At 36.6% G+C, this 20,209-nt stretch overlaps 1 protein-coding gene across 2 annotated transcripts in view; it reads left to right on the top strand.

Annotated features, from left to right (window-relative positions):
- The window catches only part of JAK2 (Janus kinase 2), a 93,461-nt gene extending 74,266 nt beyond the window's left edge, over positions 1 to 19,195 (top strand). For both annotated transcript variants that reach the window (XM_074931457.1, XM_074931459.1), the window contains 9 exons: positions 742 to 893; positions 1,942 to 2,092; positions 2,791 to 2,927; positions 4,486 to 4,675; positions 5,601 to 5,725; positions 10,751 to 10,923; positions 12,122 to 12,239; positions 12,797 to 12,910; positions 15,128 to 19,195. In XM_074931457.1, coding sequence (XP_074787558.1) covers positions 742 to 893; positions 1,942 to 2,092; positions 2,791 to 2,927; positions 4,486 to 4,675; positions 5,601 to 5,725; positions 10,751 to 10,923; positions 12,122 to 12,239; positions 12,797 to 12,910; positions 15,128 to 15,235 — 1,268 coding nt within the window. In that variant the 3' untranslated portion in view covers positions 15,236 to 19,195. The remainder of the gene's footprint in view (positions 1 to 741; positions 894 to 1,941; positions 2,093 to 2,790; positions 2,928 to 4,485; positions 4,676 to 5,600; positions 5,726 to 10,750; positions 10,924 to 12,121; positions 12,240 to 12,796; positions 12,911 to 15,127) is intronic.
- The last annotated feature ends 1,014 nt before the right edge of the window (positions 19,196 to 20,209 follow it).

The raw sequence follows: 20,209 nt of genomic DNA, 5'->3' as shown, positions 1-20,209 counted from the left end.
ATTAATTAAATGAAAATAAATGAGAAGTGCATGCAAGATTGTTATGCTAATGAAAGTGAATTAACCTTACTATTCTTTATCTTGTCTTTTTAATCATTTTGGAAAAATGAACACACTTTATACTTGATAATTTTATGCATGCCAAAAGAAATAACACATCTAAGAGACTATAAACAATGCAATTATTTTCCAATAAACTGTTTAAGCTCTTTGTTTTTAAATGAGGCCTACATTAATCTTATGAGATCTCCTTTTAAAGAGCTGTAAATCTACATCAGTACAATACCATATTTTAATTTGTTACTGAGATCAGTATCAAAAGTTCAAAAATCAAATATTACGAAATTCCTTGTTATGGTGCCTTTTGCTGTGCCATAACCTGCCAACTGTTAGCAAAGTAGTCCTTGCCATCTAGTTCCTCTGTGGTAGCCTCTGAATCTTGGTAACACTGGGGCAAATACAGAATTTGGAGCAAAAATATTATGCGGAAATGAAACTAAGGCAGTTTCATAACATTAGAGTTGTTCTACAATAAAATTAATTGTCCTCCACTCTGATTCATAAATACTATTTTTGTACATACTATGTAGCTTTTTTTAAGGTGGGCACAAAAACTTGGAAAGCCATTAGAATGAAATACCTATGAATACTGAAGTGATTTTTACTAAATCAAATGTGTTACAGAATTTTATGGGTTTATTTTTCATCTTAATGTGATGTTTCCTTTGCATGATTGCACAGTTCTTCTTGAGAGAATACCATGGGTTCCACCTGAGTGTATTGAGAATCCCAAACAATTAAGCCTGGCCACAGACAAATGGAGTTTTGGTACTACTTTGTGGGAAATCTGTAGTGGAGGAGACAAACCCCTGAGTGCACTGGATTCTTCAAGAGTAAGTATTACTGGGTCTGCGGTCACAACAGTTCTTTGGACAGTTATGATTTAAAACATCTGCTGTTGTAACTATATCGGCATGTAAAGTGATGTGGCCCATGACTGCTGTAGGAAAGGGACACTTTCACTGGTAGCTAATGATCAGAAGTGATGATCTGAGGATTGATTTTGTTCTTTGTTTTGATATTTATGGGGACAAAGTACAGCGTTGCCAATATTATCTTGTTCATGTTTCTGTTGCTTTGTTGCAACAGTGTATCGCTTTAAACAAAAAGTATTCCTAACACTGTACGTGGATTTTAACTGGCATTATTCTAGTAATTGAACATCTTAAATACTGTAAGACTTTGTGTTGCAGACAATTCTACTATTTTACCTAAACCAGAAATGTTAACTTTGTCTCAACTAGGGACAGGAGGTGAAGGAGAAACACATTACATAAAGATATTATTTCTTACATATTTACTTCCTTAATTGGAAGCAAAAAGATTGTTTCCTTTACTATGCTACAAAAAGATTTGTAGTATTATTTTTATAAATGGACTGTTACATTCTCACAAAGCCTGATCTGATTTCTCAGGTGTTGTAATCGGCTATTACAACAAGATCCAAGGTCTACCTAGACCTAGCTTATAGATACCTAGATGTTTCAGAAGCCACCCTCCTCTCCTGTACCAATCCACATTCTTTGATAATACTCATGAAGCTTTTTACAACTGGAGGAGCTCAACCAGCTCACAGGTGTATAGAATTTTCTGCTGGACCCATCCAGCTGAGGTTTTATGAAATCACCAGTAAAGAAGACACCATCTTTATCATTCTCTATTTTCTTATCTTTCACCAGTAACTGACTGGGAATTTCTGAACTGATTATGTTATGCCAGGCTTGCTACATTGTCAGCCTTGGCTTTTGATGTAAATCAGTCAGATGTACATTCAGTGAGATAACAAGTCCTGGTTGAGAGCTGTAGTTTTTGGCTGCCCTGGTGAAAATAAGTCTTCTGCATGGTTGTATATTAAAATGCCTTTTGTCTATTTAATTTCAGAAACTACAGTTTTATGAAGATAGGCACCAGCTTCCTGCCCCCAACTGGACAGAACTAGCAAACCTTATAAACAACTGTATGGATTATGAGCCAGATTTCAGGCCTTCATTTAGAGCAATTATACGTGACTTGAATAGTTTGTTCACTCCAGGTGAGTCTGTGATACCACAAGAACACACTAGACAAAAATCACCCTGATTCCTACCGGTTTATTTTCATATGGTGCCTTTTTTTTTTGGTATGTTGACCCAGAACCCCTCTCCAAAGCAGCCCTGGAAATACAGGTTCATAAGGGCACTACGTTACTGCTTTTTAGTTTGTTCTAAAATACAACACATTAAAAGTTAGCATTATTGTTCAAAGCAGTCTTCTGGTTTGGTTAATATCTACCCAAAACATTCTAGTCTCTTAACCAAGCATGTTATGTTTGTGACTGTCTTTCTTTTTTCTCTCAATAAAATAAATAGGTATTTTTCTTTTCTCCAAGTGGAAGATTCATGTTACCACAAGCCCTTGTAAAGTTTACATTTCTTACGACTGCAGTAGTGGAGTTCTTGCACAATAGTTGCTACTTTTGAAGTACAATAGGCCTCCAAAAAAAAAGACTGGGAAATTGAAACAAGACTTGCTATGAGTCAAGACAAGTCATTTGATTTTTTCATAATATCTTTGTCTTTGCTGCAAATTAATATATGGAAATTAAGGTGGCTGTTAATATTCTACTGAGCTTTAGGGTATGCCAAGCAAAGATAGAACATGCCATGATTGAAATAAGTTTCTTCATTCTCCTGTTTGCTTCCTGTACCTCCTGTTACCTTTCTCTCTTCCCTTCTTCCACCTGCTCCTCAGATTATGAGCTATTGACAGAAAGTGATATGTTACCAAATATGAGAATTGGAGCACTTGGATTTTCCGGTGCTTTTGAAGATCGGGACCCAACACAATTTGAAGAAAGACATCTTAAGTTTTTACAGCAACTTGGCAAGGTAGGTTGTTTTGAAAATTTCTTAGGAAAGAACTGTCTTTTCCAGTTACCTTTCAATGACCCCATATACATTATTTACATTGAAACTTATGTTAGAGAAATCAATAATTTCAGTTATTACTGACCATAACAGGCTATTCCTGTCGCTGTAGAGAAGGACAAAGTGACACACACACACTCACATGGGTGAATAAGCGGCTAGGGTTATTTTATTCCTAAAAGCATGCATTTTTATATATTTCAGGTGCCAGAGTGTCAAAATATAATTGGTCAAAAAGTTGTTTTTAACATTCTCATTGAATACCCTTTATTGGTTTCCTCCGTGCTTACTTCATCCTGCTGTGTGGTCTGCAGCTCCTTGAAAGTTATTTGCTTGAAGCAAAGCTTCCCTTTCTCAAGGGTACACCAGAATCTTGTCAAGGTCAAACTCCTCTTCAATCAGGTTGTTGGCAGACCAGCTGCCTTCCCTGACAATTTTAGATCTTTTTTCTGTTTCACAATATCATTAGATAGAAGGAAGGTAGTGAACTCTACAATGAATCCAGTCACATGGAAAGGCTAAAATCTTTTTCACTAATGCAGAACTACATCTGATATAATCTTTTTTTTTTTCATACTTGATATTAATTTTAAAATGCTCCAGAGCAGTCTTGCATAGAACTAGTGGAGCTGGCTTTTTTTGTGCATGCATATTCTGAGAAGTCTGAATATGCAGCCCCTAAACTCAATAATGTCTTTCTGATATATGTAGTCCTTTAACTTTTTAGGCTTTTGAAATCTGCCTTTGGTTACTAGTTTTGCAAGTCATTGCAGCCTGGCTGTGTGAAAGCATGCCTAGACAGATGACCAAGTGCAGATAGCAGATCCTCACGAAGTACCATTTTTGCAGAATGGTTCCTTGCTGGTTTATGTTTTTTATTGACATGATAGCTATATATTGCTGAAATAATGCTGTAAATTCCTATATCACTTGAAAGCAAAGAAGCAGACGTACTTCTATTTGCAGATGATTTGTTGTTGACTATAAATGGTAGCATAGCACAGGGAGAGGAGCAGAGTGGTAGGTTATGACTGAAGATAAAGAAAATACAGACAGAGACAGGGAAGAAGGTAGAACATTGAAACGAGCAGGGGAAGAACCATCAAGAAGCAGCGGAGAAGAGCCAAGGGGAACCTAAACAAAGGGGGTTTTGCCAGTGCAGGAAAAGGGGTATGCCAACTCACAGTTTGTAAATGTGAGTGGGAATTTGTGAGGGGGAAGGAAATGAATGGACATCACCCCATTTCCTTGTCCTTGTTCCCTCCTGTGCTGTTTGTTTCCTTTCATAGAACATGTTTCTTATTCTTATAGAACTGTTACCTGTGATCCTGCATGCTTTTTCTCCCAGGGAGATTTTGTGGCATTTCATTTAAATCAGTAGTTGTGGTCACCTTAATGCTAATACAGTGAGCACCAAGACAGTCTGAACAAGCACTAAGAAAGAAACAAAGATGTAGGCTTGTTTTTAATTAAATATTTAAGTATTTATTTAATTTAAGTATTTCCATTTGTGATCTAGGGAAACTTTGGCAGTGTTGAAATGTGCCGGTATGACCCACTGCAGGATAATACTGGGGAGGTGGTGGCTGTGAAAAAGCTGCAACATAGCACAGAAGAGCACCTTAGGGACTTTGAAAGAGAAATTGAAATACTTAAATCTCTGCAACATGATAACATTGTTAAATACAAAGGAGTATGCTACAGCGCAGGTATGTGCTATACTGAATACACTTTCAGGTGTACACCTAAGTATGTGTACTGAGAAATTCAGAGAGGTAAGTGTTTAGGAAAGTCAATGACTTGTCCTAACTTTACCAGGACTTACAGAATACAAATCAGAGAAAGTAGTGTCTGTCATATAGTACTACTCAGCACAAAGTGAACATTTTATTCAGTCAGCTCATTGCGTACTTTGACTGATTTTGAGAAAGTACTCTTTTTCACTAGTTACCAAGATTCTTTACCTTAAAGCATAAAAGTCTTCCTAGAAAAGAATTTAGGGTTAAGTGGGAAGGTGCAAGCATTTTGTAACTACTGTTTGTTTTGCTCAGTGTAATGTCCCAGAGTAGATAACTGCCTATTATTGTACAGCCTATACAGTAAAAGACTAGACAAAAAAAGTTTCAGAAACAAATTTTGAGTGATTGCTGTTCGCTCAAAAAAAAGTTGATGCTGTTGATGAATGAAAACATGGGTTGTGCTCAGGATCTTACTGTATAAAGAAATATCTTGGGTTCAAAATCTGATTGTTTTTAAAGGTGCTAAAATTGATGATTAGTTGATGTCAGTTGCTATTCTGAGTTTCATGTCAGTGATGAGGAATTACATGAACAAGGTACACACATATGGCACTTTCTTTGCTTCAGTGATAGTAGCTAAAGTATTAATGACATGATCTTGATTAGTGATGCTCTGTCAAGCATATCCACATTATTGTTGTGTTCAGATAAACAGCATTTCCTGAACAAATGCAGTTAACTAATATATGAAAAGTTTCAGTGATGTACATAATTTTTTTTATATTAAGACTATTTTCTATTAGTTTTATTCATAGATATTTGTAAATATATTTCAAAACTTGTTATTGGAAAATGACAGAAAAATTAAGTGTTTTTCTTGTTGTTGTTGTAAAAGGTCGTAGGAATTTAAGATTAATTATGGAATATTTACCATATGGAAGTTTACGAGATTATCTACAGAAACACAAGGAAAGGCTGGACCACAAGAAACTTTTGCTGTATGCATCTCAGATATGCAAGGTAGGAAATTTCAGATTATTAATATTTTTCAACAAATTTTTGTCTTTTTGGTCTTAACTCATTTGTCTCAAAACAATGATCATTGGTTGTTTCAGAGTATCTTTTATAATACTGTTGGGCTGCTGGCACCACATAACCCTAAAAAAACTAGCAGTACATATTCATGTACTCAAGAACTGGACAGACGTCTGTGTATTTTAATACAGGATTCTGAGACTGGCCTATCTGCTGACTGAGGCAGAATATGCTCCATTTATTTTTGTTTATTTTATAGTTTATTTTATATTTTGTTCAGACTTAGAACCTCTTTTCTTCCTAATGAGAGCTGAAATAAAATTTTGCAGGAGTTAAACTCACTCAGGCAAACTGTTCATGACATACCACAACTTCAGATCTTGGACATTCAGCTGTCAAATCACTGTAACAGCATATATGTGTTTAAAAAGTGTACTTTAAACTGTGGATAATATTAGCTTATTTAGCAGAAAGACTAGAGATAGATGATTTCTGTATGAAGAACTAGAGGCCACAGAAGTGCCCCAAACTAATAAATTATTTGGTAGTCTCAATGGTTGGTACTGAACGTCATTCATAAAATTCTGAAAAGGAGGGGGCAAACATCTGATCTTTATTATGATATCTCATTTTCTCAGAAAGAAGGCTTATATCTACCCTAGTTTTATTCTGTTGTTATGTTTTAGGTACAAGAAACTACTGACACTTAAGATTTCATTGTATGTTCAGTAGCTTGGGAAAGGGGAAAAAAAAGGGGGGGGGGGTGTGGAAGAGAGAAAAGGGGGGAAAAAAAACCAAAACAACAAACACACCACTCCCCCCACATGGCATGTACCAGAAATACTTTTAAATTCCTTTCAAAGGTTACTTAAAATTAATGAGTATTCTTCAGGGTTTGTAGCCTCCAGATATTCCTATGTCTGATAATTGTGTCCTGCCACAATCAGAGCTGAAGACTTCTGCAATATCCACAGAAAAGGCCTGACAGAAATCAAGCAGGAGAGTCTCTGCCAGAGCAGAGATGTTGTCCAGGCATCCAGACATTCACCTGGTGAACAGAGCTTGATAGCTCCCTGCTTGAAACTGGACTGACTCCGTAAACCTTTTAGCTACTGAACCTGGAGCATGTACAGAAAGATGCTGCATGCACCTTGAACAGCTGATCTCACCTGCTCATGTGCTTCATTGAAGCAAGGCTAGATGGGTAGTCTCCAGCAAAAACTCCATGATGGGCAAAACACTCTGCAGTGTGGTTGGAAAAAAGTTCACAAGTCTGTGGCAAGTATCAGTCTTTTCACAGAGAGGAAGGGTTGAACATGTGACTACCTACTTAGACCTATACTGCCTTATAAAGCCCTCTGATCTGTGTCTCCAAAACAAGAAGTCATTCTCCAGTAACAGACATCAGAAATAATATTGAGAGAATTTCTTCAAGAAAATATCAGTGCTGATAAGTCACTGAAAACAATTTTCCTTCAAGCAAAGAGCTGGAAGAGTGTAAGACTCAGCACCACCTGGGAGATGGTAAACAGTGAATATAGAATAAAGATGAAACAGGGATTTTTGAACACACGAAGTCTGCAGCCACTTACTTGTTTCATTCTGTGGCCCTTTCAGCCTATGACCTGAGGGGTCCTAAGGTGCCTGCCCTATTCATTCTCTTAAGAAGCTGTAGTTCACATATGTAAGTCTTCAGGCCTTATCCAAAGCTTTAACTAAAGCTTGAAGGAACAGCGGTGGGAACGTGTCTCAGGACCCTGGTCTCTGAGACAGAAGTATCTGGTAGGAGGACTGGAAGGTGGATGTTGGCCTTTGAAGGCAGTGCAAGTATGGCAGGGAACTTTGGGAAAAGAACTGTATTCAGAAGGTACAAAGGAAAAGGGTCTTGATATGTGTGTGTACCTACGTATATATAAAAGAAGCATCGTGATATTACAGGTCTTCAGAGTGGTGAGGAAAAATGAAACCAGCAGATGAAATGAAGGCTTCCAAAGTACCAAGCACCAATCGAGAGGAAGGGAGCTAGAATATGCCTTCTGGAAATACTTAAGTGGGAAAACGTCCTGCTTTCATCTGTCAAAGCATGGGTACACAGAGTATGAGAATGTGGGAAGTCTGCATATAGGACTTGCTCTTAAAGAAGTATCTTTTCTTCCTAAGGGAAGCAAAGTCTAAGGATTACAGTGTATTGCTTTGCACTGTTGTTGCTGTAGACCTGCAAAGCAGAGGTTATATTGATCGCTTTAAGATTTCACTCTGCAGCATTCTGTTACTTCAAAACAACGTAATTAAAAACGAGTACCTAATGTTACAAAAATGGGATCTGAATGCTTTTCGTTTTTGTTTTAGCTGATTAGATTTCACCCTTTCCTTTAGCTGTTTTTGCTTCTCTTGAAATGCTTGCTCTTCCAGGATCTCACATCTTTCTGTTCTGCAGCTCTATCACTGTTATTTTGGTTTTTTTAATCAACAGTCTTTATCCCTCTGCCTTGCTGCTCTTCTCTCAAATGTATGAGAGAAATGAATGCGTGCCCATACCTGAGGGTTAAAATGAGTGTGTTTGCTGCTTGCTGTGTTTTGGTTCCTTGATACTATATTGGAAGAGGGCTTGTCACTTAAAGGTGATTAAGATGATTTTTTTTTTGTGCATCTCATACTGTGTAAAGCAGCATTTTCAGAGATGGCATTTGCTACTGGTGATGTTTCTGTAGATACAAATTAGTGCAGCTGTCGTCTGGTGCAGCTTGTGCTATTAGTACAGCTTGTCTGGTGGCAAGTGGTAGGAGTCTCTACTCAACTTTAAAGAATCCTTACAATAGAATGGCAAGTGAAGCAGTTAACTGCTCCATACATCTGATTTTGAATATGTTTGTTTCTTCTCTTTTGGCCCTGCATTTTGCTAATGCTGGCTGATAGGAGAAGAGGCTAAGAATAAATTTACTTTCCATCTCTTAATGTTTAAAGTGCTTCAGGTGTTCTTGCTGGAGAGCCCACCTTTGATAGAAATTGAAATCACATAATTAACCTTAACTCCACTGTTAGAGTAGGGCCATGGGATTATGATTTCCACTTGAAACTTACACGATTGAATTTAAGTATTTCTCTTAGAATAGGTATTTTGCAGGCTAACAGAAAAATTACTATGATCAGAGAAATGTTAGTTTTCAGTTTTCAGTACTTTGTGTAGTGGTAATAAAAATTTATATAATTTACATAGACTGGTTGTATCAGAAACCCAAGTGTCTCGCTTTGAAAAAGATAGGTTTCATATTTTTCAGGATAGTCGTGGATAAGTAGGTAATGAAAGGGCACTTCTGAACCATTTTGGAATGGGATGTGAGTAAACAGCGATGCCACCTAGCACTGCTAGGAGGTAACAGACGTCTGAGAGGAAGGTTAGACTTCGGGGTCACACTATTTCTGAGGTTTCTCACTTAAAAAAATAAAATAGGGAGAAGGAAATATGCCCATAGCATGCGGGATAAACAAGAGGAGCTAGAGACGTGTGCACACCTGCAGAGATACCATGTTATTGGCATCACAGGGACACGTGCTGTGGCCAGCAGGTTGAGGGAGGTGATTCTCCCCCTCTACTCTGTTCTCATGAGACCCCCACCTGCAGTGCTGTGTCCAGCTCTGGGGTCCCCAGCAAAAGAAGGACGTGGAGCTACTTAAGCAGGTCCAGAGGAGACCATGAAGATGATGAGGGGTCTGGAGCACCTCCCCTATGAGGACAGGCTGAGAGGGCATGAGGCTCAGAGCCTGGAGGAGAGAAGGCCCCAGGGAGAACCTATAGCAGCCTTCCAGTACTTAAAGGGGGCCTACAGGAAATATGGGGAGGGACTCTTTGTCAGGGAGGGAGTGTAGGGATAGGACGAGGAGTAATGGTTTTAAGCTGAAAGGAGGTAGATTTAGATGTAAGGTAGAAATTCTTCCCTGTGAGGGTGGTGAGGCACTGGCACAGGTCGCCCAGAGAAGTTGTGGCTGCCCCCTCCCTGGCAGTGTTCAAGGCCAGGTTGGACGGGGCTCTGAGCAACCTGGGCTAGTGGAAGGTGTCCCTGCACATGGCAGGGGGATGGAACTAGGTGATCTTTAAGGTCCCTTCCAACCCAAACCATTCTGTTCTATCTTTTGGCACTAATAGTGTAAAACTGATGTTCAAAACTTCTGAGTTTGTTGATGCTCTTAGCATCATTTATTGCTTTTCATTTGTGTTAAAGGAGTGAGATGCTTTCTTATGAAACTGGAAATGACAGCTTGCTTTGTGTTTCCTTTCACATGTGAGTCAGGTGTCTCTTGACACTGCGTAGTGTCAACTTCTGTCCTCCATTTGCTGCTGTGTAAGCAAGACCATCTTTTTTTAGTAATGCCACTATGCATACTGGCTTCTTCTAAATTTCATTCTTAGCAAAAAGAATTACAGGCATTGTTAAGAAGGGATTGGCAGCAGCAAAAGACAACATGGCTTTGGACCAATGTTTTGCTACAGCAACCCATGAAAATATAAGCAGAACTGTGTTGGTGAATAATGGTCCATACAGAAGAGCAACAAGACACACAGGTGGGAATACAGTCAGAGAATACTTGCCAGATTCGAGGAATGTAATAAAAAGTTTCATAAAGCAATCAGAAAAGCAGCAATACAAAATGAAAAGATTCAATTAAATGGGTAGATAGGACAGTCTTCTCATCTGCCTTGTATTGTGTAATTTAGACCAAATTTTGTTTTTCCATCACCAGCAAACTTGTTTGGCCTTAGAAAGGAGCTGTAACAGCTATCCCGTTACATAATCAAAAAATACTTGGCTCTAACAGGTGCTCTGTCTATTTCCCTTCAGCTAAGGGAAGTCCTTGTGTTTGGAAGCAGTAACTCCTCAGAGAAGGCACATCCATTTTGGTAACAATCTGTTGGTTTTGACTTTGAGGATCATTCATCTCTTTAGGGAAAGGGCAGCTACTTAATGGTGAAAGTAACTCTTTTCTGACTGTGTTTGTGAACTTTACACCTAGGGCATGGAGTACCTGGGCACAAAAAGATATGTTCACCGGGATTTAGCAACAAGAAATATCTTAGTAGAGAATGAGAACCGAGTTAAAATTGGCGATTTTGGATTGACGAAAGTCTTGCCACAAGACAAAGAATACTACAAAGTAAAAGAACCTGGTGAAAGCCCTATATTTTGGTAAGTCTTCTTTTGGTATATGAAATCATATCATTGTTTTCAGTTTTTGATGTTTCAGCCAATTGTTTTGCATATTGTAGAATTTTTAAGTACAAACTTAAAGTAAGTTGCCCAGCATTGTTGGAGGTCTCATGGGTGATGTTTGACTTTACAGAACAGCATGTAGGACTTCTCAACATACTTTAAAAAAAAAAAAAAGAAAAAAACAAAACAACAAGCGCAAAACCCAAACAAAATATTTAAAAGAAATACTATGCAACAGGAATGATATTCAAAAATAAGAAATCTAAAGGGACCCATTCTCAAGGGTGCTTTCAGGGACCTTTTGGTTCCCTAAACACTGGTCATTCATATTTTTTCGCTGAGATCTGTTGGATAGACCCTCTGTTGACCAAGTGAAGTTGAATCCCACAGAATATAATTAGAAAGGATGAAGTGCTGGGTTGAATATTTGCGTAGATGTCTGTATCTGGGTAATGTTTCAATGAGGTGCACTTAGCTTGAAAAGGAAGAGAACACTGTAGCCTGTGAGAGACTGAAGGATTGTGAAATGTAAATTGGTAGACGGTATTGAGAACACAAAATACATACTTCAGTTCTGTTCTATAAAGACATAGAAGTACCTTAGAAAGTATACTGGTAGATAATTGTGATAAACATTTTATGGCCTGATAGCAAAAGAAAATGACATTCCATACATGTGATTTCAGTCTATATTTTAGTCTGTTAGGCACTGTAAAAATGTCATATCAAAAGCATAAATCCTACAAAATTACATCTTACTAAATGTTACTGGGTGTTGCAAAATATAAGTCCAGAAGTACCTGAGACACAGTTCAGGACTCACTGGAAGTGATGGGAGGATGCTTACTGCCTATAATTGTCTGTCTTTTCAGACCTTCTCACATCAAAATCTTGTTTACCAACACTACAGATAAGAAAAATATCTACAACTTTGTTGGGAAAAAAACCCAAACAGATCTAGTTATCCCTGATTGTTTGTGTTTTCAATACCAATTAACTATTATTATAAGAATAGTTACTAGTGAAAGTAGTGGAAGGAAATGAAAATGTGATAATGCCTATAAACAAAGAACAGTTTTTAATGAAAAAAAAAATCACTCTTATTAAAAAAAAAAAATCTTCAAAACCAAAAAGACGTTGCACAGAACAATATTCCTTTTACTATGTGTTGCAGGTATGCTCCAGAATCTCTGACAGAAAGCAAATTTTCTGTGGCCTCAGATGTGTGGAGTTTTGGTGTGGTCTTGTATGAACTCTTCACATATATTGACAAGAGCAAGAGCCCACCAGCTGTAAGTACATAGTTAATGGTTCTCAGAGGGTTTTTTTTGTTTGTTTAAATTTTTAAAAAGATATGCGTTGTTCTGATACCTAAATAGGTTGATACTTACTGATCCTTTTCTGGAGATACTGCAGTGTTAATGAGGCAGCATCCAATCAGAAGACCAACATGCTAAAATGTATTAGTATCAAATCATAAGGGAAGGAAATACGGAAATTACTGGTAGTCTGTGCAGATGTTATTCATCCTGTAAATCCTACCTGTTTGAAAAAGATTTTAAAATCTCTCAGTACAGATTGTTCTTTCTCCTCCTTCATGAAGAGTAATCCCAGATGCAACTATTTTATTGCAACATGACATGTCTTCTTAACGCCATTCCAAATCTAAAGCTGAGCCAAACAAATATGTAAACATTAAGTCGATTTAAATAAGGTAACTTAAAGTTATTGCTGTTACCAGAACATTTATTTATTTATTATTCTTATACAGAATTTTCCCTTGGTAAGAATATTGCAGCATCTTTTTTTCCTTTGAAAATTATTTATGACAGTCAGCCTTCTGTTTCAGGAATTCATGCGCATGATTGGCAATGATAAACAAGGGCAGATGATTGTATTTCACTTGATTGAGCTTTTGAAGAATAATGGACGACTACCAAGACCGGATGGATGCCCTGATGAGGTGAAGTATTGTGTTAATATGTTACTATAGCCTGAAAGGTGCTCGGTCAGGGTGAGTACCTTGTGTTTCGTTCTGCTTGGGTTATTAAGTATTTATACAATTGGAATAGCTGTCACTTTATCAGTTGCATGATGAGTATAATCACTTTTCTTGTCTGATTCTTTAGACTACATTTTCTCAGGAGCCTAGATTTCTAATTATATGAAGTAGGATTATTATGACTGTCTGCTGTACTGGGGCACTCAGGCTTTCAAAAATATAATTCATTAAGGCAATGAGATTAGTATGTAGAACTTGTTCTGTGTAAGTCCCATATAGATATTTATGTTCAGGCTGTGACCTGTGAGTTCTTTTGAAGTCTGTAACATTTAGCAGAAGTATCTTAATATCTATGTGAGGTTTTTCACATTTAATTCCAAGATTTAAGGAACTCCTTATCTTCATTATTTCCCTTCTCTTGCTCTTCCCACCTCAAGAATAAGAATACCCATGTTTATCGTGCATATTATTCGCTGTCAAGCATTCTCAGCCAAGAGCTGCCTGCAGACTGTAGGCACAGTTAAGTATATGGATCAGATTTTTGTATGTTCAGGGCTGTCAGATCTGTATTCATGTTCTTAAATACTGAAGTATGTATGTATGTAAAGCCATCCTCAGAGCACACAAATTAATTCAGTGTTGGGGGGTTTTTTTGCTAATACACAAGATTATTTTAAAAATACTTTCATATTACTTCTAAGTCTTGTAGTTCTCTATTCTTCAGAGCAGGGTGCACTTTCAGCTTGAGTCAAACTGATAGGATTGGGTAGGTGAATCATTAGGGAAAGAGTGTAAGTAAAATAGTTATGCTTTTTAACATGTATAACTTCTAGCTCAGATCAGTTGCTGCATCCCTTTAAAATAAAGCACGCTTGGCAATAAATTGAGAAATAATCCATTCAAAACTGGTAACAAGAGAGATCAGCGACAAGTGGTCTAGCAGAAAAGAGAGAGACGAGGTGGGGCAGGGAAGCCACGGGGGAAGAAATGGTCTGTAGACAATCAAAAGAGAAGCCTTTGAAATAACCTTTTTGCATTATATGTACGAGTACAGCAGTTGCTGAATTGCAAAGATTTGGCTTTTTGTAGATAACCTGAATGTCAGATGTGTAAGATAATACATAATCTGTTTTACTGAAACTGTATCCAAACTAATGCAAAGGGTTCAATGTCTGACATTTCTTCAGATACAAAAGCAAGATGGAAATGTCTCTCTTTTGTGAGAAACTGTGGTCTTCCTGTTTTGATCCTGAAAGGCCAGTCCTCACAGATATTAAATCTTCCAGATGTCTGTATCTTACAAGCTGCTTTAGACTTGTGTCTAAAGCAGCTTGGTCAATATGGAAGTTTCAGATTTGCTGAAAAATAAGAAACTAATGCTACTTTTTTTTTTTTTTTCCTGAGAACTGCGTAGATTGTTCTTAAGCAACATGTAAAAAATTATTGGAAGTACAAGAAGTTGATAATAATAATCTGGGTTAACTAGTGAGAAGAGTACAGGTGAAGAGCTTGTCAAGTTCTTCGGCAACCAGGTGTCAGCTACCTGTTTGGGAAAAGAGAAAACTGTTGCCAAATGCCTCTTGTAATGGAAATATCTTCCAAAAATCATTTAAATCTACTTCTTCTAGAAGTGGGTTCAGTTTGCACAGTAACTTTTCAGGCTTATTTCTTACTACGTGGGAAGAATAATTCAGAATTTAATATACAAATGTGGAGAAGTCTATGTTAACATTGCAGGGGGAGCTTAATTTAGAATTTCTGTCTTTGTAAATCCATTTTTTTGGTCAGACTTGTAAAGCATTAGTGATTTTAAACATTTTTTAGCTTTTCAAAAAATATGAGCAAGGAAGAAGATAAAAACTTAGCAAAATAACACAGTCTCTTTTAAGTCTGTTAAAAGTTTCAAGAACTAGCTGAGTGAATTTCCATGCTAACTTTAGAAAAAGAAATCTCCTTTTATAATAAGGGCTTTTGCAGAGCTTGCTGTCACCACCTCTCACTGTAACTGGAATCAAGCTGATAAACTGATTGCTATAGCAAGACTTTAGGCACACTCTCGTGTCACTGTTTCTTAGAGGCATAAAGTTAGTTGGATGTTCTTTTGACCAGTTCAAAGTAACTATTAACTATTTGTAGCATCTGTTTACCTACTACTGATTTTATTTGTTTCTTCTCCAGATTTACACTATCATGAAAGAATGCTGGAACAACAATGTTATGCAGCGCCCCACCTTCAGGGATCTTGCTCAGCGAGTGGATCATATAAGGGACAACATGGGTGGCTGAGAAAACTGTCCCTCCTTCAGAGGATGTGTTGGAATGCAGAACAAAATGTACTTGGTCTGCTGTGTATAATAGATGTGTGTACACATGTGCCTCTTACCCTTGCTGGAAGTAAAATCTGTGTGGCAAATATTCTATCTCAATCTCCATACTGAAGAATCCTGCTGTTTTTCTTTATCAGGATATATTTGTTACTATGAGAACATGTCGAAATTCTCAATAGGGAGAGAAATTTCTTTTCTAAATAAAATAATCTAGTATATGGTCAGTCCACAACACCATTATTTGCCTTACTTGGCAATGCAAAAAAGAGGTGACTTAAATTGTGAGATTGAGATGAAAACACAGTCTATTTCCTTGCTGAAATGGAGATACACAATAGTTGAGTATATAGTGACTTGGCACCCTGTTTTGTGTGTTGCACAAGGACTTGTGTGTATTAATATAGTTTTATAATGTTTTCATTGTTGATGCAAAAATGGCATCTCTGTATAACAAAATAGAAGTGGTTATGTAACACAGAAACTTTTAATGTGTCCATTTGAATGTTATCAGCCAGCAATATACACAAAGGGATATAGTAGGCTGTGTGATGTACTGTAAGTATTTTGAGGGAAAGGGAGCAAGTTGTTCTTAATTTGGAGAGCCAGAAACCTTACTCATCCATGTAAAAATTTTAATTTAAAATGAAAAAGCAAACATTACCTAGTTTTTCTTACTCTTCTTCTCCTCTCTTGAGTAGGTATTGATTCGCTTTATATAATTGAAGATACAGTGATAAGAAGTAGAAACGAAGTAATTTTATACAAGGCAGTGTCTTCAGTTTGTTTCTGAATATGAAAAAGCTAAACATACTGCTTTTAAATGCTGCTCTTTTATTCTTTCCATAGTTGGTAATTTTTGTGCAGTCATAAGTCCATCTGTAAATTGGGAACTTTTTAAAGCAGATTTAAAAATCTAGAAAATGCCCTTTATTTCACAGTTCCTCACTCTGCTGTTGAGATGATCACCTTATTACCTTCCTTCCAGTACACAAAAAAGAATGCTTTTGGCCCTGTCTCTGATATGGCCAGTCACAACCACATCAACTCTGTTTTGTAATAAGGCCTAGATAAGGCCCAAATTATGTCCTATTTCTTTCTGTGGTAGTACCCAACATAAGAGTGTTTTGAATGAGGAATTACAAGTACAATTGCTCCACGCATAACAGGGGCAAGGGCATGATCCCAGTCGCTGAGAACTGGAATATGATCAGAACTACCTAACAGATTACTTATGCTGTATAAGCTTTTGAAAGAAGTCTAACAAAAATTTATGGACAACTCTTTTGTTTTGCCTCCAGGCATAAAACTTGGGGATAATCTCGTATCTCAAAGCAGTAAAGTTGCAGGTTTTGTTTATTTTTAGTTCAAATAATGTTTTTTTGTTATTACTTATTCTTAAGCATTATTGTTTGTGAAGTACAATGCTTGTTCATCTTGGACTTTTGCTGAGAGAAGTTCAATTATGGGGATATACAACTCTGTAAACTGACCTGACAGCCAGATTTGTATTTAAAATGAAGTGTTAATTTTTAAGATTTGTGGCAATGAGTCAGTGAAACAAAGGAGTTACTTTCACTGTGGGGCCTCCTTAAGATTTGTGGTTAACTACCTTCATCTTACCAGAAGTTTAAGTACCTCAACTTTAAAAAATAAAAAAATAAAACAATCCTTACTTAGTGTAATATCGTGCCAGTATAGCAATGTTTTGTACCACTATGATGTTTCTCTCCGTCAATAACTCATACCAAATCATGATTTTAAAATACGGGAGATTGCTAAATAGGGAGGGCAGCATCAGCCCTCTTCCTGCCCATTGCATTTCATAATATTTCTGTTGGTTTTCTTGCCACCAAGTACTTGCATAATTTTTAAAACTAATTTCACAGTCAGGTTTTAAGCTGCAAAGAACTTTAAAGTGCTTTGTGCAACTTAACATGTGTTTTCTGTATGTTGCTTTAAAGATTTAAAATTTTGTGCAAAAAAGGTCTTTGCAATTGTAATCTCAGTTGTGCATATGTGTTTTATGTAACAAAAGAAGATAAAGCTTTAAAGATTGAAAGAGCATTTTAGCTGGATAACATACGCAGTTGTGTAAAATTTGCAGTGTATGACACTCAGTAGCTAACTGGTTTCCAATATGTAGTAGACTAAACATAATTTATGTAAAAATCTCAGGGAAGTTTGTGTAATACAATGAAGAAATCTTCCAGTCTGCTATTTTTCAAGTGAATAAAAAGGCTTTTTCTTGTTCTACTACAGTATGACTGATTACATAGTATATTTGATTGCATAAATACAGTGTTGAACTCAAGGATAATGTTTTGTGGAATTTTTTTTTACTTTATGTTATAATTTTTAGAGAGAGCCATACCTTTACACTGCAGTATAATTTCCTGCCGTTGGTCAGGAACATACAGTCTTTTGTAACAAGTCTGTCGGTGCAAAGGGCTTGAGCATTCAGGATGAGTATTACCAGCTGGGTGAATGGGACCAAGTAGTGCTTAGGACTTTTGGGGGATGTGTGATCATCTGTAGTGTCAATGTTTAGGTCCTGAAGCAGACCAAATACTTTTCTCAAAAAGCTGTTGAGGATATAAATGCAGTGATTTTGCTGAATTTGCTACTGCCAATTGTAGTAAGCTTTTTAAAAATAAACGAACACCACTGCATTTCAGAAGCTCTCAGATCTACAGTAGCATTGTATAATGCCATATTTTTATACAGCCTTTGTATTGACAGACTCAGTTTTTTTGTTTTAGAAACTTTCTTCAGTTGGCCTTGCATTTGTCATACTTTAGTGTAATCATTATGCTACCCAAAATGCTGTGATTTTTTTGTAGCAAGTGTTGTTTATGTATACATGACTGCTGCTATGATGTAGAATTAAAATATTAACTACTGCTTTGCACTTATATTTGAAGTGAAAGAATTTTTTTGTAAGTGCACAATATGTTTTATAGAATCTCTGCAGACAAGTATTGTCTAGTATATTGGTTTGTTGTCTATCAGTATAAATGTGAAGTTTCAAAAATATTTTTAAAATGTATATTCCACTGCCTTGCAACAGTCATGTAATAAACCAGAGGAGGAGTGAATTTTCAGGAAAAGAAACCTATATTCTTGTCAAGTTCTAGTATTGATTAAAAACTTCCATAGTTGAGATAATTGTTACTAAACATACAGATGAATATAACTGTAAAAGGGTATGTAAATTTTACTTTTTCCCAGAAATTAAGCTTTTAATTGTTGTGTTGAGATGTTGACCAACTGCCTTGAAATGTATGGAAAAAAAGATGTTACTGTATGAAGCATGAAGAAATGTAACTCTTGTGTAAAGAAAGCAAGCTTTTCAAGAATGTGTGATCACAGACACCTGGAGGATAGAGTTCTGAGAGCAAAAGTAGAAACATAGAACAAGACGACTGATGGAAAAAGGCTGATGTTCAACCCTGAAGAAGCTTTCTGAAATGTGAAATGACTAGTCATTTACAAAACACTGGTGTCTACTGAAAATACCATACCATGACAAATACGTGCTAATATATTTCTAAACTGTGTCTTGTCTGCCTTAATCTAAAATACTCACTGAGACCTAACCTGAATGAAAAATACAAGAATTACTCTACCAAAAGGAACAGACAGCAATTTTGAAAAAGTGTTTGGCTAAGGATTTTTTTCTGAGTTTTGCTTTTTGAATAAGAGGTTTGCAATACTTTATATTAAAGTAGGAAAAGTCCCTGGGGGGGGAGGGGAAAGACACCTCCTACTTATGGTTGGACTGCAAATATTTAAACACATGGTTTACTGGAGAGAACATGAAAGGGATGTTTTTTAGAAAACTGTATATTGATACCTGAAACTTAACTGTGCGTTTCTTCTGAGTTTGGATGGTGAAAATAAAATGACTAAATACAATGAATGGCACATGCCTGCCAAGATTTTCTTTTTATATAATACTTACAATTCTTAAAATTGGTTACTGGTGTTTAAATCACTGCTTAAGAGAGCTGCTCTGTTTAAAGGGGTGGAATACAGCACATACAACTTTGACCTTCCCTGAGTAGGCGTATGTAGTGTTTATCTTTTGGAAGGAAGCGACATGTACTGAAGTGAAGGTAGTACATTGGGTGCTCCCTAACAAAAAGACTCTGGTTTTTAATTTTTTTTTTTTGTTTTCATTAAACTAATTTATTTTGTGATGAAGAAGCATTTTCCTTTACTCCCAGTATTTAGAGAGAAGCAAGTCTGTAAGACAGGGACTGCTAAAGATTGCCTGTTATCAGACTAACAGTTGTTGAGAATTTCTAATGCAGACTCTTACGATTTGTGTTGCTTCTTGATTTGCATCACTTTGTTTTTTCATATGACTTTCCTGTAACTTTACATGAAAGTTACCACCACTGAAATACAGGTTTAGAAACTTGTCAAACTAAGTGAAACATTCTTTGTGCATAGTAATAAGGAAAGAAATAAGAATGTCCAGTATTTACAAAGATTATCTCAAAATATCTTTTCAGGGAGTGAGAAAGGCTGAATAACATACTAAACTGAGTTATTACCTTGAACTTATGCAAGACGGCAATACCTGTTTTGCTGTGTATTTGGTTTTCTATGTGTTCAGATGCATTTTCCATGTGGAGCTGTGCTGTAAAACTTCAGCTCACTGAAGAATTATCAGTCAAAAAAAAAAACAACTCGTGTAAAAACAACTGTATCTTGTTTCCTCTAAGAATTTTTCCCTTTTGTGTTATAAAGATGTGAAGCTTTTAGTGAACATACAAAAAAAAAAAAAAGCTCACATCCATGTAAGCTTACTAAAAAACATCAAATAGTGGTCTCTGCAGCAGAGATCCATCAATACTGAAAGTCTGGGTGGCAACATTTTAGGATCCAGTTTTGACATTTGCATTCTGACTAAGTCTGACCACAGTGG

Source organism: Athene noctua, chromosome Z, assembly GCF_965140245.1.
Source record: "Athene noctua chromosome Z, bAthNoc1.hap1.1, whole genome shotgun sequence".
NCBI lineage: Eukaryota > Metazoa > Chordata > Aves > Strigiformes > Strigidae > Athene > Athene noctua.
Note: the sequence above shows the minus strand (reverse complement) of the source record. Positions and strands in the feature narration are given on the sequence as shown.